This window comes from Pseudonaja textilis, chromosome 1 (genome assembly GCF_049901715.1).
Source record: "Pseudonaja textilis isolate UNSWEBS1 chromosome 1, rPseTex1.2, whole genome shotgun sequence".
Lineage (NCBI taxonomy): Eukaryota > Metazoa > Chordata > Lepidosauria > Squamata > Elapidae > Pseudonaja > Pseudonaja textilis.
In genome coordinates, this window is record NC_141990.1 from 15,419,560 (window position 1) to 15,437,947 (window position 18,388).

General features: G+C 40.5%; 1 protein-coding gene across 1 annotated transcript in view; it reads left to right on the top strand.

Moving 5' to 3' along the window:
• CASTOR2 (cytosolic arginine sensor for mTORC1 subunit 2) overlaps window positions 1-18,388 on the top strand; it is a 94,753-nt gene that overhangs the window by 71,458 nt on the left and 4,907 nt on the right. The window contains exons 3-8 of the mRNA XM_026708525.2: window positions 5,791-5,984; window positions 8,056-8,188; window positions 9,520-9,643; window positions 11,848-11,958; window positions 12,989-13,071; window positions 17,093-17,187. Of these exons, the coding sequence (XP_026564310.1) occupies window positions 5,791-5,984; window positions 8,056-8,188; window positions 9,520-9,643; window positions 11,848-11,958; window positions 12,989-13,071; window positions 17,093-17,187 (740 nt within the window). The remainder of the gene's footprint in view (window positions 1-5,790; window positions 5,985-8,055; window positions 8,189-9,519; window positions 9,644-11,847; window positions 11,959-12,988; window positions 13,072-17,092; window positions 17,188-18,388) is intronic.

Consider the following 18,388-nt stretch of genomic DNA (forward strand, 5'->3'; position numbering starts at 1 on the left):
AATGACAGAATTGTGCCAACTTAACAGTAGCAATTCTGGAAGATCCAATTATAGTTATTAGGTGCAATATCACTTGCTTGCTATCTTCAACCTCCTGCTAGTTTTCCCGCTGACTTTGCTTGTTGGTGGTGATGGTCACAAATGGTGCTCACATGACATGGAACATTGCAACCATTATAATTACATGCCAGTTGCCTTCTGCCCAAATCACACTCCGTCACTTGATTGTGAGGATGCTGTGACAGCTACAAATTCAAGCACCAATCATAAATCATTTTGTTCAAAGCCATCTTCGAGCAGTTGCTGAACAAGTGGTCTCTAAGTGAAGACTACCTATATATTTCAGGGCAGAAGAGAAATTATTTTGTTGCATTATTTAACAACTGAGATCCCTTCTAATTTCAAATAAGTTACGTAAAATTCAGCCACTAGAACCCAAAGGATAACTTCTCCACAAGAACGACACAGATGCCTTGCATTTTAAGGTTGTGCTGTGGAAGGGAAAAGGCAGAGAAAGAAAAGTTGCCAACATAACATCTGTTTGCAGTGCCTGAAACCAAACATCTCATTTCCCAGGACTGCACTATAGCTGCAGAGGGACTCCATATGATAAAAAAAAAAGACATAGCTGCTCTAATGAGTTGTAGCAGGGTTCATGTTCATACCCGCATTCCAAAACCCTTTTTGCTTTATCATGAATGACCTTACATCTTTTAAGGACAGTCCTTTGTTTCATAAACACATGCCAGTTGCCAAGCATCCAAATTTTGATCATGTGACCATGGAGATGCTGCAATGGTTGTAGTGTGAAAAACAGTCATCAGCAATAGCACTTAGACTTATATACTGTCTCATAGTGCTTTACAGCCCGCTCTAAGCAATTTACAGATATTGTCTCCAACAATCTGCCTCCTCATTTTACTGACCTCAGAAGGATGGAAGGATAAGTCAACCTTGAGCTGGTGACAATCAGGCTGCCAAACTGCAGGCAGCCGGCAGGCAGCAGAAGTAGCCTGTAGTACTGCATCCTAACCACTGTGGTTATTCACCTTTTTAATGACATTGTAACTTTGAACAGTTACTAAACGAATGACTTAAGTTGAGAACTACATGTCTGTATATGTACTCTTTTTTCCCCAAAAAATGTGTTCCTACTCTGTAATACCTGTTTCTATTATACTTCATAGCTGGCAATCCATGAAAATATATAAAACTGGTTATGTTTCAAGGAAATTAGTCCACATATTTGGCTGTCAGGGCTGATTTAATCAAATAACGTACTTGTATGGGTAAAACAGCCTTTATTAAATGCTGCTGCTGTAGTTTGCTTTTGTTCAGATTCATGTTAAGATTTATCATGTAACAATAAATAATAACCAAAAAGAAAAAAAGGTTGTAATTAAAGTTTGTACAAAGCAGGTACACCATGTGTATAAAAAGATGAGGTATTAAAAATGCTTATATTATTTATAAGATTCTTTTTTTTTGCAGCCTACGGCTTCAGTGCAATTCTAGAAAATTCAGTATTTCTTGTTAGCAATGTAAGGTAATAGACCCAAAGTAGATGTAATGTATGCATTAGCCAAAAATATGGGGTATATTTACAGTTAGCTTGCTGGATAATATTGTGTCTGACTGACCTGTTATTTCATTCATTCATTTTTAGATTATGTAGCCTAAAACAATTGGCTTGCTTAGAAAGTGTTAAATTTTTCAATGAACTCTTGAGCGTTTAAACCCTGGAATGGAACTAATGCTCCAAAATTAATTATATTATGGAATATTATATGCTAAGTAAACAGTTTTAACTTTGTTGCTTGCATGTCTCTTGGCAGGCATATGAAAGTTAATATGTTTGGATAGTAATTATTCAGGTTTGAACACTAGAAAAACAAGCATATTTTGAATAGCAGGAAATAAGGATGGAATAGATCAAGGGGGTCAAACTCAAGGCCCATGGGCCAGATCCAATCCACGGGGTGCTTAGATCTGGCCCACGGGACCGCCCTGGAAACAGTGAAGGACCAGCCCATGGTGCCTCTGCCGGTGAAAATGGAGCTCGGGAGGGCCCTCCTGAGCTCCATTTTCAGCCGCGATGGCTTCCTGAAACCCTCTGCCAGCAAACCCAGAGGTCAGGAGGGTCGTGTGTGGTCCTCCCTAGCTCCATTTTCGCTGGCAGAGCACTCAGGCCTCTTTAGGTACCTCCGACATGAGTGATGTTGAGCTGGCCAAGTCCATCCAGCCCCCCAAGGTCATACACAACCTGATGCGGCCCTCAATGAAATCATGTTTGACACCCCTGGAATAGATAGAATACACAGTACTAATAATAAGGCACACAGGGCAGCTAACTGCAAAACAGGGAGCAGGATGGGCAAAGACCACATGGTAGAGTCTGGGAGGACAGGATGTACAGGTAGTCCTCACTTAACGATGAGTCACTTAGCAAGTTTTGGAAGTTATGATGGTTCGTACGACTTGACTTCGAAGTTCCCACAATGCAATCAGATTTGGGGCACCTGACAACTACCTTACATTTATGGCTCTTCTCAGCATCTTGTTGTCCCATGACTGTGATATTAAGCTTTTTTCTCCAGAATTTAGTTCCAATTTCTGACAAAAAATACCCATGGGCATAAAACATATCCACTTATTGAATGCTTCATTCACTTAATAACTGTTGCAAAAAAGATGGTAAAATCAGTCACAGTTACATGATGTCAGATGCAGATTATTGGTGCATGCAATTATCAGCATGGGAGCCCAGAAAGGTTAGCCACCCCTGCCCTAGTCCTTCTGTTCATTAAACTAAACATACTCAATTCCTTCAACTGTTCTTTATATGTTTAAAATTTATTGGCTTGTTTGCTTGCTTGTTAAATTTGTTTGCCAGCCATCTTCCCACAAACAGACTCTGGGCATCTTACAACATTAAAAATAATAAAACCATAAAAATAAATATTTCTAATAATAAAGATAAACAGGATAATTGAATTATAATTAAAAGTTGGGGAGGGATGGAGCAGGATGGGCAGAGCGGGAGGTGGCTTCCTCTCTTGGTCCATCAACCTCCTCCAGCATGATACGCCTCCATTAGGGCTCCAACCAAATGGCTGAGCCACATCTTCAGGCTCTTATAGAAGGTCAGGAGGTGGAAGCAGATCTCACCCAAAGGGAATAAGAATATGTTCCAAAGAATAGAAATAGAATTAGAAATGAAATAGAAATGAAATAGAAATGGCATGGCATGGCATGGCATAGCATAGCATAGCATAGAATAGAATAGAATAGAATAGAATAGAATAGAATAGAATAGAATAGAATAGAATACTTTTATTGGCCAAGTGTGACTGGACACACAAGGAATTTGTCTTGGTGTAAATATTCTCAGTATACATAAAAGAAAAGATACATTTGTCAGGATTTGAGAATCATAAGGTACAACACTTAATAATAGTCATAGGGTACAATAAGCAATCAAATTATACTAGGAAACAGTCAATATAAATCGTAAGAAAACAAGCGACAAAGTTACAGTCATACAGTCACAAGTGGGAGGGGATGGGTGATAAGGAGTGATGAGAAGATTAGCAGTAATAGTAGTGCAGACTTTATAAATAGTTGGACAGTGTTGAGGGAATTATTTGTTTAGCAGAGTGATGGCTTTGGGGAAAAAACTTCTTGTGTCTGGTTGTTCTGGTGTGCAGTGCTCTATAGCATCGTTTTGAGGGAAGGAGTTGAAACAGTTTGTGTCCGGGGTTTGAGGGGGTCTGTAAATATTTTCACAGCCCTCTTTTTGACTCGTGCAGTATACAGGTCCTCCATAGAAGGCAGGTGCCATGGCACAGAAGGCTCTTCTCCTGGATCTCGGCAGTGTAATTATTTAACTTTGTATGCCACTCAACTCTCAAGGACTCTGGATGGCTCACAACCATCAAATGAACAATTTACAAGCAAATCAATCCAAGATTGATTGATTTATCAATGCTGATGGTGTTTCAAGTGGTGCTCCAGTGTTATTATTAATGTTATTTGTTTATTGGTTAAATAAAAAATAGCAAGCAGGCGTCCCACTCTCCCTCACCAAAGGCATTTGAGCACCCTGGTTGTTTACTTCCTTTTTTAATGAATTCTTCTGCCTTTTGGAACCCCCAATCCAGTAATGCTGTGTTTTGGAATTCAGAGCACTTTTTGTACTCTGTATATTTCACAGTCTCTTGAACAGAAAAATCCACCCACACATTAAATTAGGTCATTCTCAGCTACGTTTAATCACTTTCTAAATTTTGTTTGTTTTACTATAAACCTGAATTGTACTTTTCCACCCATCAAGCCTGCCAAGAACAGTATCCAAAAATTGCAATTCAACCATTTTCTAATAATAATAATAATAATAATAATAATAATAATAATAATAAATGCCGTGTTTAGGAGATGCAGTCTGCTTTAGGCAAATGAGAGGGTAGCCAGCTTTGGTTTTAGAAGTTGTGAAATCCAATTCTGCAAACATATGCATATGGAGGCAAATATATATGTATGCACGTATTTCATACGTTGTTTTGATTACCAAAATAAAGATGCATTTATTATTTATTTATTTATTAAATTTGTTTGCTGCCACAAAGAATCTGGATGGCTTACAACATTGCTATATTGGCCTAAGAGAAAATTGAATAACTTTTTGACTTTTGTGTTTTTAGTGGAATTCAAATTCCACCTATCCAAGGAAGCTTAATGCAGAATATGGTTTTCAGCCTTGGATTATTAGTTTTTAAAGGAAGCATTTTAATCATTATTTGGATGCAGGGCTCATAAGGGAGGTTGCTAATAATAAGGATCAATTGGAGAAAATGCAACATTATTTAAATTTAGTTTGTTTTCTTTGTAAATATTGACTCCTAATGCTTGAATCATCACTGTTTGGAAAATAGTTATGGAGGCCTTGCGTGACTCAAACATGTGGGATCAATTCTGTTTTTACTACAATCCAGCAACCAAAGGTTAGAGGAAACACACACACACCAACATGTGTGTGCATGTATATTTATGCAAGCCTGTTTGCTCCAGAACTTAATAAAAATCTGTCTTTCCATAAATAGAAAATTGTTTTTGTTTAACCTAGGCTGTTCTAATTTACCCTTGAAAAGTAACCGGAAGCTTCAGCTGTTACAAAAGCAGTCTGAGTAATCTTGGGTACCCCAAGGACTGCACATATATAACACCTCTGCTGCATAAAGCACGTTGGATGCTGCTTTGCTTCTGGGTTCAATTCAAGCTGTTGACTGTGACCTTTAAAGCCGTACATGGCATAGCACCAGGTTGCCTATAAAATCCTCCTCATCCCATTACCTCAGTCAGGTAGGAAGGGTATTCCATTAAAGAATTCCAATGTTTATTTATTTGATTTTTATCTTGCATCTATTAACTTTTATAATACTCTTCTTCGTCTTCCTCCTTTCTCAACAACAACAACCCTATGAGCCGGGCTGGGTTGAGATTGAATGTCTGGCTCAAAGTCACCCAGCGGGACCAGAACTCACAATCTCCTGATGATTGGCCCAAAGTCACCCAGTTGGCTTTCATGCCTAAGGTGGGATTGGAACTCACAGTCTCCTGGCTTCTAGCCTGGTGCCTTAAACACTAGACCAAATTGGCTCTCAGCAGCATAAATAGCAATAGTGATTATAGGTGAGCCAAGAGATCCAATCTAACAGGGTAGTGCTTATTTTCTTTTCCTTAAAAGGCAATAAATAAAACTGTTTTCTGTGCCTTTTCACCTTTCTGTTTCAGAGCTCCCTTCATCAGAACACTTGAGCGTAGCAGATGCAACATGGTTGGCCCTCAACGTCGTCTCGGGAGGAGGTGGCTTCTCCGGCTCTCAGCCTATCGGTGTGACCAAAATTGCCAAATCAGTCATAGCTCCACTAGCCAGTCAGAATATCTCAGTATTTATGCTCTCCACCTATCAGACAGACTTTATTCTGGTAAGGAAAACTTGATGTGAACTAATGCTGGGAGAAGGAGGCGTATTCTTTCCACCAAGATCCTAATAAGTGTCCCAACAGTTGTTTTTCAAAAGGTACCAGGATTAAGAAAATTACCTTTTGAAAAGCAACTCTGGGACATCCATGACCTGGATGATTGAGAATCTCCACAGACATCCTTATAAGAATTAAGCACACATTTGAAGGGGTGAAGCTAAATTCTTATGCTATTTTCCCATTGATTTTTCCTTGGATTCATGATAAATTCTATAATGCGCTTAGTAAGCTTTGACACTCCTGTTTGTTTTCTTGAACCGGGGTCTCCAATCTTAGCCACTTTAAGCAAAGCTGGCTGAGGAATTCTGGGAGTTGAAGTCCACAAGTCTTAAAGTTGCCAAGTTTGGAGATCCCTGTTCTTGAACTCAGCTGAGCCAAACCTCTGGGCTCAGAAAACCATTAGTTTGCATTTTTCCCTAGTTGTCCAGGATTGCAGTTTAACCAGGACCATCTGACCACGTATACATTACCACCCACATTTTGAGATCATCTGTGATTGTTGGTTAAATGTTTAGAATCTTATATTGTTATCTTTCAGACCTTTCTCAACTTCTTTGAATAAGCAGGACAATGCATTCTTGTCTTTTGCAAATATGTCTGTACTGCCTCCGGTCCATTTTTAGGACCTTTTAAAAAATGTTATCTAATAAAAAAAGGTGAAACACTGTCTGTATTTCCATGCAACAAATGACATCATGCAGAGCAAGGATCCAAGTGTTCAGGCATTGAATGCTGAGTGCTTTTTTAGTACAACCAGTCCTCGTTTTCAACCACAATTGGGACCAACAACTTGGTCATTTAAATGAATTGGTTGCTAAGTGAAATCATGATTGTGTTTATAATCTTACTTCAGCTTTCCTTTGCTTTAGAGACTTGTGAAAGTCATAAACACAAGGATTGGGTGCAAAGTTACTTTTTCATTGCTACTATGAACAATCACTGTACAGGGCAGTCCCTAAATGAGGACTGTTTGCAGAAAAATCGAATAAACCACTTGGTGGAGATAAAAGATCTGTTTGGGGTTAAGAATGGGGGGTTGGAAATAGAAAAGTAAGAAGAAGCAATCCTGTCCATCAGCATTTGTATTGCAGTAGTTTGTGACACATTATGATTCCAGGTTGCTTCTCCCTTTGATTAGTTTCCAACCTGGACAAGAAACAGTGGCTGAAAACTAATCAGAGAGAGAAACAACCTGAAACTAAAGAGAAGCTTTCTAACAGTGAGGATAATTAACCAGTGGAACAGCTTGCCTTCAGAAATCATGGACACTCCATCATTGGATATTTTTAAGAAGAGACTAGACAATCAGTTATCTGAAATGCTATAGGTTCCCCTGCTTTAGCAGGGACTGGACTAGAAAACCTCTAAGACCCCTTCTAGCTCATTCTATTATGTTCTATTCTGTGATCATGTATATTCAACAGACGTCTTGCTTAACAACCAATATTTGTTGACCAATTGCAAAATTGGAACAGCAGGTTTAAGAAGTTTCCAATAATACAGGACAGGTTTGGCTGCTAAGTAATTGTGAATAAGGAACGTGAAGTGCTTTAGAGAAAGGCCTACTTAATTGTCATTTGTGAAGATCAGAATTCTGAACTCTTACTTCAATTCAGAATAGTTCATCAATAGTTTAGAAATCTTACCTGGTCAGTCAAACATTTCAGGAGACCCAAAGAAAAGGCATTGTTCAATATTTGTAATTATTCAGGCATAGCATATTGTGTGAAGGCAGTAACTGTATTAAAAAAAAAAAACAGAGCTAAGAGTTGAGCCTCTTATGTCAACCCATCCGTGATAAAAAAAGATAGGAATAGGGCATAACCTTATAATATAAACATGGCCTCTATAGCCCAGTCTGGTGGTAGCTTTCACACACAAAGTGCAAATGTTTGTGATCTACAAGAGCTCCCAGCTCCTATCCCAGATCAATTGATTCCATTGATTCTAGAGTTAAATTCCTGAAAGTTGACATGATATTTGTTCCCCTAAGGAGATTTTTTTTTCCCCTCAGGTACGCGAGAGGGACCTGGCCTTTGTCACACACACCCTGGCTTCTGAGTTCACCATCCTCAAAGTCGTGAATGGGGAGACCGTGGCAGCCGATAACCTTGGGATAACCAATGGATTTATGAAACCAAAACTGGGTAAAGAACTCCCTTGCCTTCTTCATCTGTCCCACTTCTGGGCCAATTCTTCTTTTCTCATCCAACTCATAAAAGCTGATTGCCTAAGGGAAGATAATCAGGGGTGGGCTTCAAAAATTTTAGCAAAGGGTTCTCTGCCTGGTTGCTGAGTGGGTGTGGCCACGATGGGCGTGGCCTAGTCAGCCTCCTGCACCATGGCAATGGGGGGCGGTCACCCTTCCGGTACTCCAGAGACTTTCCTTGAGCCTCCAAAAGGGCGAAAACGGCCTTTCCGGGCCCTGGAGGCTCTCTGGAAGCCGGAAACAGGCCCATTTCCGGCCTTCCCAAACTTCCGGGAAGCACATTTTTCACCCTCCCCAAACCTCTGTGCACGCCCTGCACTTACCTGCATCCAAAACGGGATGTGTGGGGACTCAGGGGAGGGGAGAGGTGGGCAGGGAAGGCCAGAAGTGGGATTTGGGGATTCTTTGAATTGCACAGAATCTTAGCTAGGGGCTCTCCAGAACCCCTGCAAACCCCCAGCAGCCCAGCCCTGGAGACAATATATTTCAAACACATTGATAAGTGTCTAAGAATCCTTCCTTTTCAACTCCTTCCCTCTGGGAAATTCACTCTTGTGTCATTCCAACCTGGAATAAAGGTGTAGCCTGGAGGAATATGTTTTTCCCCCCATTTTTCTGGTACCTTTTTAAAGAGTTTCTTAGCATTCTTCCTTTCTCTTGCCTCCAAAGGGATGCAGAATTAGTGCTCCTGTTTTGGAAGGGAGTCATTTGTTTTCTTGTTGTTGGGGCATGTCGAAGAAATTGGTGGTTAGTGAATTCTGCAACTAAAAATGTTCCTCAACTTTCTGTCTTTTTTATTACTACTATCAGTAGCAATGGTGGTAAAAGGTTGTTATGCCTGTACAGAGTTTTTCAAGGACAGACTTGTTTCTCAACCCCTACGTTCTGAAAACAGAGAAGGAGAGCCACAGCAGTTATGGTTGTAAGCCGAGGACTACCTATAGTACATACATCTGACTTATAATCAGTCCTCAAGATGCTTTTATTTGGCACATAGGATTGCAACCTCTGGCACTACAAACAAGTTGCCATTGCATGCAGTCTTCCATAAGTCTTGCAACTCAGGACATGAGGGTGGTTGAATACCCTTACGTTGTGTGTAGAAAACTAACATTCCAAGAAAATTTTCCTTGTCATGTTAGTTTCCTGTCTGTAAAAAAATATTTGCATTATTGTATTTCTAGCGGTGCTAGAAATGTGGAATCCATGCTGCAGTTTTATTTTTTCATTATGAAGCCTTCAACCTTGCTGTCTCTCCCTCTCTTCCAGTTCAAAGGCCTGTCATCCACCCCCTTTCCAGTCCGAGTAACATGTTCTGTGTCACCAGCCTGGACCCTGATACCCTTCCCTCTGTTGCTACACTCCTTATGGATGTCATGTTTTACTCCAATGGGTATGTTCAGATTGGGGTATTTTCTTTTCTAAACTTGCTTATTTTAATCCCATTAAGAATAATTCTCATAGTAGTGGAGGGAAGTTAGATCTTTCCTCAATAAATATGTCCTCAAACTAAACCAGCCTTCCTTGGCCTTGGTGCCTCTGGATGGACTACGACTCCAGTCATCCCCAGCCAGCAAGTTTGGTTGTTTTTCATATAAGGCTGCAGTCAGGGGTGGGATTCAAACTTTTTAACAACTGGTTCTGTGGGCGTGGCTTAGGTGGTAGGCGTGGCTTGGTGGTCATGTTATTGGCTGGGCGTGGCCAACTCAACATCACTCACATCAAGGCACGCATCTCCTCGCCTGGCCTCTCATGACTGTGGGGATGCTGCAACAGTCGTAAGTGTGAAAAATGGTCATAAGTCACTTTTTTCAGTATCATTGTAACTTTGAATGGTCACTCCACACAAGCAAAGTACCAGCAAAGGAGGGAAAAGAAACTCCAGAGACAGGAAGTCTAGTCCTGCCAAGAATGTAATAAGGGTTAACAGAGAGGCAGTTTCTGTAAGCAACACCAGAATGTTTCCTTCCTGCCTTCCTTACAGGATTAGGCCAGTAATTTCTTCTAACAACCGGTTCTCAGAACTGCGTAGAATGTTAACAACCAGTTCTAGCAAATAGGTGCAAACTGGTAGAATCCCACCCCTGGCTGCAATACACTAATCATGTAGTCTTACTGAGAGTCGGTCAGCTACCCAAGTAAAGCTCCTAGCAAAGACTCTCAAGTCCATGGCTACAATAAGTATACTTTACTAAGGCAAATTGGTTGTAGCATAGCAAAAACGGGTCTGAGTTTTCACGCCCGAAGCATATGGTTAATTGTTCCCTTTTCTCCCCCTCCCACTTTAGTTATCTGTGCTTGTCCAATTACATTCCAACAAATTGTTTTGTTGGGTTGGTGGGCAAAGATGGGTGCTACATTCCATGATGTGATTTTGGAACTGCCGGTGGTTCTCATGGGATGGCACGATGCATAGTTTTGATTCCCCAGAAACATGCTCCTCCCCTTCACCTCCCTCACAGCTCCCTCCCTCCCTCCATTGCTCATGGCAGACACTGGCATATAACGAAGCATACCCAGCACAGCATGGCAGTTCTGACAGATTCTAGGAAGTTATTTGGCCCAATCCATTTTTTCTCTAAGGGAACATGTCCCAAAGGTGCTTTTTTTCCAAAAGGCAACTGGACTTTCTTCATTTTTTTCCTTTGAAAACATTTCACTACTCATCCAAAAAGCTTCTTCAGTTCTAAGTTACTGGTGGAGACTGGAAGGTTTTATATTCTTTGCAGTCATCTGGCTGTTATCTCTTTAAGGTTACTTGGGGGTTTACCTGTATACTCAGGGTCACCTGAATCAGATTATAAATAGGTGTGAAATCTTTTTGGGACTGCTAAATACTTCCATTCCCCACCAGTCAGTTAGCTTGTTGGATGAGAAGCAAAACTTTTTCAAAGGAAAAAAGCCAAGAAACAGCCATGACCAGGATGATTGAGAATCTCCATAGATACCAAGGGAATGTGGTCCAGAAAATAGGTTCTCAGACTTCTTAATTCCGGGATATAGTTGAAAATGTTAAAAATCCTTGAACTGCTGTTACTAGAAAGAAAGCTGGAGCACCAAATAATTATTACTGAAAAATTGCCCTCATCTAATTTTGTGAGGGCAATGTTTTAAGTTTAAATTCAAGTAAAGAATACTGTATTTTTATTATTGAAAATATCACATCTTCAGGCCATTTGCCTAGAGCAGAGCTGTCAAAACTCGCAGCCCACAGGCCAGATACATCACGCGCTGGCCACGGCCGGTTTAGCAAAGGGGAAAAATATTGTGATACATCACGTGACATGCCGTGACGACTGCGAGTTTGACACTCCTGCCCTAGAGTGTCTTCTCTCAACTTCTATCTAGGAACCAATAGGACCCTTCTAGGCAATGCTGAAATCTAGTGGCGGCCTCAGATTCACAATTTGAGAAATGATGCTTAGAAAAACTCCTCTCAACTTTCTACAGACTCTAAGAAAAAAGTCCAGTATAATATATCTCCAAACCATGATAACTAGGAACAGTAATTTGACAGCCTCAGTCAATATCCAGTAGACTTTGTGTAAATTGAATAGACCCTAACCATGCTTGTCTTTGGCTCTTTCTTTACTCCAGAGTAAAAGATTTAGTGGCAAGCAATGAAGATTCCGAACACATTCGTTTTTTCTCATTTTCTCTCATTGAGGGATACATTTCTTTGGTGATGGATGTACAGACGCAGAAAAGGTAAGAGCTGGAATAAACCTGGAATACTTGTCAAGATTTTGGATGTCTCAAAGTTATGTGCTTTGTCAAGAAGGGACTGAAAAAATTCCCAGAATAATTAAGATGTTCCTGTTCCAACCAGAGATATATAACCACAACCATTTTTTTTGCAAGAAAAACTTTTGATGCCTCAATAACTCTCTTGGTCTTTTAAAAAAAAATTATTTTGAAAATCAGATAGAAAGATGCATGCTGCGGCACAGTCACACATATCTTCAAGAATGTGTTTAGGCTTCCCTAGGGTGGGATACATGTTGATCTATAACTGTAATAAATATTTGATTTATTGGAGTGAGATAGAGAATATTCTAAGGAGCTCCCCCACCTTCTGAAAAATGGGTGTTTCATAGCAAGCCATGCCCACTAAGGCAGTCATTTTATAAAAAGTTTCTCTTGGCAGCCATTTTCTGAGATGGGCTCAGGAATCCAGTTATACTCCCAGTCCATAAAGGTTGCCTCTTTGTGGACTAAACCAAACCATCCTTTGAAAAAGAGGATGATGGGTGGATGGATAGATAGATAGACAGACAAATAGACATGAATAATAGATAGATATAAATAGATGAAAGAAAGAAAGAAAGAAAGAAAGAAAGAAAGAAAGAAAGAAAGAAAGAAAGAAAGAAAGAAAGAAAGAAAGAAAGAAAGAAATAGATTGATTGATTGATAGATAGATAGATAGATGATAGAGAGAGATTAATAGATGAATGAGATCAATATAAATAGATGAATGAATGATTGATAGGTAATAGACAGATAGATGATAGAGAGAGATAGGTGTGTGTAGATATCCCTCAGCCACCATTGAATTATTGATTCAGAATTGATTGTAAGAATTGATTGTATTTATTTATATATGTATATATATATATATATGTGTGTGTGTGTGTGTGTGTGTGTGTGTGTGTGTGTGTGTATATATATATATATATATATATATAGTTTTGACACTTCTTTCTTTTTTCTGCTATTTTCTCTGTCTCGCTCTGTTTAGATTTCCTAATAATCTGTTGTTTACAAGCGCATCAGGAGAACTCTGGAAGATGGTTCGCATTGGAGGGCAACCTCTCGGCTTTGGTATGTTCTCTGCCTTTCTCTGTTGCCCCATCTGGATCAGAAGAAACCCCTCTGCTCCTTTTGTGGTTGGGGGGCGGGTTAACGTAATATTGCTGAAATCCATCCAACAATATCAAAAAGTGCATCCCTCTGAGAAGATTGTCTGAAGACTGCCCTTGTTGCTAAATGCTCCTCCAAGCTGATATTAAGGAATCATTATTCTGAAAGTATTACAGGTAGTCCTTGGTTAATGACAATAATTGGGACCATTGCTAAGCAACACAGTCATAAGTGACAGGCAGATAAAAATCAGTGGGTACAGGAGTAATTTCCAACATCCTGCCGGTTTCCCCATTAATCTTCCTTGTTGGAAGCTGGCAGGGAGCATTAGAAATGATAAACTTTGCAAATTTCAGTCCCACATGAGTCATGGCTCCTGGATTTTTGATGCATTCTGTAAGTGAAAACATTTGAGATGTATTGATTCAAAAATGGTTGCCCTGTGAATGCTTCATTTCACTTAGTTGAAGGTTACAAACAAATAAACAGACACAAAAGTTTTAACAGTTTGGATGTTATCATCAAGCCCTTCCCTTCTTTGGAAGTTCTTTTTTCTCCATATTTCCAATCTCTGGTAACTTGAGAAGGCAGAACTTGGGAAAAGTGTAAAATTGCACAGTCATTTGGTTAATTGGATCCCTCTTTAAATATTAACTTCATTAAATGATTTTAAGAGTTGCAACCTATCTAACGTCACTTAGAGAGATGAACGTTTTCTTAGGCTCAGAATCTGACCTTCCTTCCAATCCACACAAATCTCTCTCCTCTTAGTTCTTCCCCCAAAATATACATTGGGGGGGAGGTACTGTGTGTTAACATGTTTTGATTGGCAGTTCTATTACCAAATCATTACAAATAGGAAAGTAGCTGTGACTCAGGTGACTCAGAAAGCTTCATGGCCAAAGGATGGTTAAATCCAGATCTCTTTGGGATTTGAGTATTGTCTGTATTAGAATTGTCTGTATTAGAATTAAGTGGCCAAGAGCCACACTGATCTTTGAATAGTGCTCTAGAGGGGCACTATTTAAATTTGGTTTTGTGCCAGATCAGTTGAATACAGTGATTACATAGAGCAGGGGTGTCAAACTCAAGGCCCAGGGGCCACTTAGATCTGGCCCACGGGGCCGCCCTGGAAGCAGCGAAGGACTGGACCACGGTGCTTCTGCCAGTGAAAACGGGCTCCCAAGCTCCATTTTTGGCTGCCACGGCCTCCTGCAACCCTCTGCCAGTGAAAATGGAGCTCGGGAGTCCGTTTTCGCTGGCAGAGTGTTCGGGCCACCCCAGGCGTCCCCGACAGGAGTGATGTCAAGCTGGCCATGCCTACCCTGGCCTCTCCACCCCGGCCTCCCAAGGTCAAACTCAACCCTGATGTGGTCCCCAATGAAATCAAGTTTGACACCCCTGTCATGGACCCTTGCAACCAGGCCCAGTCAAAGACATTTTTGGTGTCTGGGCAAAAGGTTAAGATACATCATAATACAGTTCCGTAGGCTGAGGATGTCTGAATAAATACATTGAATCATATTTTGGTGTCTGCTGCTTAAGGCAGTCACCTCATTCTGTCTAATGATAGGGCTGGCCCTGATTGCAGCCTGCTCCCTATTATCTAAAGTTTTATTCTGCATCTCAACTTCCTCTGTTATTTTGCCTCAGAGGGATTTTTAACAGTATTAAATCCCACATTATTAAGTCCGCAGGAATCCCCTATTCTCTAGCCCTTCCTTGCCTTCTCCTTGCAATAAAGATTACGTACTTTGTAGCCTACATGGTTGTTTATAGGCTTGTTTAACTGCTCTCCCCTGTGTTCCCAAATGCTTTGAGGCCAAGGAAATGCCAGTATGAGAAGGATAACTCAGAGCAAGGAAGGAATGACCTTCTTAAAACATCCCTTTTTCAGTCAGAGACAGAAAGAAAAAGAAGGCAGATTTGGCCCATCAGTTTTACATGACAGCAACCATTAATTCTTCTTGCAAGCCAACCTACAGGATCGGTTACAGGAAAGTGAGAATTTGTAGGCAGTGATGTCGTCACTGCTACAATCTGCAGTCTCTTCTAATATACCTGGCTGCCTTTTGTTTCGATGAAGCTGGGAAGGGAAGAAAGTCTTATAAATCTGAGTCTTCCTTCGGCAAAGGGGAGAAGAAGGCCTATGTGAGAGTACCAAAGTCAATTAGCCACTAGTGCGATGATAATCAGGCTTTCCAAAGGAGAACAGTGGCTCACGAGGTTAGAATGCTGGGCTGATAATTGGCAGCCGTGTGTTCGGGACTCATTGCTGCTGCAGGACAGGGTGAGCTCTTGCCACATGCTCCAGCTTCCACTGACCCAGCGGTTTGAAAGCATGCAAATAAATTAATGGGTATCACTTCAGTGGGCAACTTTGAGGGGACATGAAAGGAGACCCCCCGCCCAATTGGGCTTCCCCTAGGCAACAGTGATGTCACCGGCAAATTCTTTCCTCATGGAAGCACATCAGTACTTCTAACATGGAAGTATTAATATTAATGTGGCTTCCAAGTTTTTGCTATTGCTTCTGATCGTTTTCCATAGAGAAAGTCAGCAAAATAATCCAGCCACTGATAGATACTCTGAATATAGAGAATTGTAGCTTCAGTACATCTATAATACCTTGGGGAAAAGTGGAGACAGAAATAGCATATATCAGTTAACTGAGTCACATCCATCCACGCTTCATTTTTAGCCCACTATTTTCTAGCATTTTGGACTGCAGTTCCCATAGTCCTTGCTCTCTGAGAAGTAGGCTTGTAAAAGATCTGGGCCAGAATATCTGGAACGCTCCTGGCTGAGGCACGAAATGCAGAAGGATTGGCTTTGCTTTGTTGCAAAATCAGCAAACAAACAAGTTCTAAAGATTTAAATCCTAATTATCACTCTAAAAATAGTGCCAGAACTATGCACCCTCCTCCCCCAGCTAAATCACCTTACATATATCTGTGTCCACATGATAAGTAGGACTAAACTAAATATCTCTTGGAATGTATTATTCACCTCTTATCCTTATTGCCTTGAAGGGCTATAGTTTCTAAAAAAAAACAGGCAAGGAAGAACAGCTCTTTCTGTCTTCTGCTACAGCTGATTTTAGCAGCCACTGATTTTCTTAGTGTCTTCCATCATTTCATTTTTATGGAACAGGCAAGCTGCTGCTGCAACTGTCCACCATTTTATTTTTTTCCAGCATACCCCAGAGGGACCAAAAAGAATTGCTACCTTAGATAGGCAAAAGGCAACTGTCCATCCTGCCATTAAATTAATAATGGTCTGGTAGAAATGATAAAACACATGTCACTGTTTATATCTCTTTGTTATATTTGGCATCCTCTTTAGTACACATGAAAATGTGGTCCGATAGCCCATGCAGATTGAAACAAATGCATGCTTCTGTTTTAAAATGTAATTTACATTTTACCAACAATGCAGGACCTACAAGTAGCCCTTTGTGAAGCTCTGAAGTCAGTTTTTTTGGGGGGTGAAGCATGGATCCAGTCTGGCAATATTTCACTAGTTTTGCCTGACAGATATGTCTGCTATAGACACTATGAGCTTTGAAATTTCATAAGATCTAGGACAGCAGCCCCTCCAACCTTTGAGGCACCAAGGACTAGTTTCGTGGAGGGAGGTTTTTCCACTGACCGGAGGGGGCATGGTTTCGCATATGCTGCCTCAATCCCGCAAATGGGGCTTTACATGTTTGTGCTGACCGGTTTCAGGCACCAGTGCACGGACCAAGGGTTGGCAACTCTTTGTCTAGGAGATAGGGGAGAGTTGTTGAAATCAAGTTGTTGAAGCAAGAATGCTTCAAGGGGTTTCTGATTCATAAACTAAGCAGGGGTTTCTTTTCAATGTGAATAGGCCATTCTGTGCAGAATGTTGCTGTAAATTAATTTGGATGTTATTGGGACTCAGAAAACTACAGCCAAACTCTTTTTGCCATTGTGAAGTTGTAACTTTTTCTTCTCCTCAGATGAGTGTGGAATCGTGGCTCAGATCTCTGAGCCTTTAGCTGCCGCAGATATCCCTGCCTATTACATCAGTACTTTTAAGTTTGATCATGCACTGGTGAGTTGATTGAGATGAATAATGTCTACACTACTCTCATTCTTGTCGCTTGCCTTTCTCATCTGTTGAGAATCTCCTGACAGGCTTAGCCAACACCTCAGGAGAACTCCGACTTGGAGAAAGTTTATTTGCCTGACCAGTAAGTAGCTATCCCTAGATTCAAAAGTAATTTTACCTGGAGATGTTGGAAACATGTTTTTTCCCAGCTAAGCCTCAGGCATTTCCTTAATCTTCCCTATAAAAAGAACAAGATTCTGAAGGACATTGTGTTGCTTATTTGTATGGGGCTTATAGAGGAAATCTGCGGAATGAAATTCCCTCCTGCCTTAAGTGTTTGGCTGAAGATTTGAAACCTTTCAAATTGTCCTTGTCAGTAGGAATGACTTTTCATAGTGCATTGATTTGCCATTTTCTTTTTTTTAAAAATGCAATCTCCCCCTCCAAACAAACATTAGAAAAGTTTGGATTTATTTTTGAAAAAGTACACAAGTTGGTTATGGGAATTTTATTCCTGTTTCCTTATTAAAAAGCCAAGAACATCTGAAAAACCTGGGGGCTGTTTAAGAATACTGGTTTCTTCTCCAATACCTCCTAGAATCCCACTCCACCATGCTGTAAACTTTAAAAAGGAAATATAAACTATTTTCCCTTCAGGGAAGAACCAACTGAAACCAAATTTTGCCTACCACACATTCATCCAGTAAAAATCTCACAACTGTGGTGTGCAAATTAACTTCCAACAAGTTTCAATGCCAAAATCCATTTGCTTACCATTCTTTACCTGATCATTATGGGAAGATGTTGAGAATTACAGAAATTCTCAACAGTTTTTCTCTTCTATTTGACACCACGTCTGGACTATCTGGCTTTTCAAGCCAGGTATTGTGCATTTCTGCCCTCACCAACCCCACTTCCAATTCTCGTGGGGGTGTCCCATTATTTTTCCTGTTAACAAGGCATTAAGCTCCTTTCCACCTCCTGACCTTTAACCCATTAATCAGAAAAGTCAAAATTGCTTCTCCTTTTTTTCCTGTCTCTTTACTATTAGCATCACCTTCTTTTTCCAACTTGGAAGCCTCGGTGTGTATTTAAGAGCAGAAAGTCAACATGATCTCAGATAGCGAAGGTCAAATGATTAGATCCGTTGGGTTTACTTTCCTTGAACATTAACCATAGCAGTGAGATAAGCCCATCCACTCCT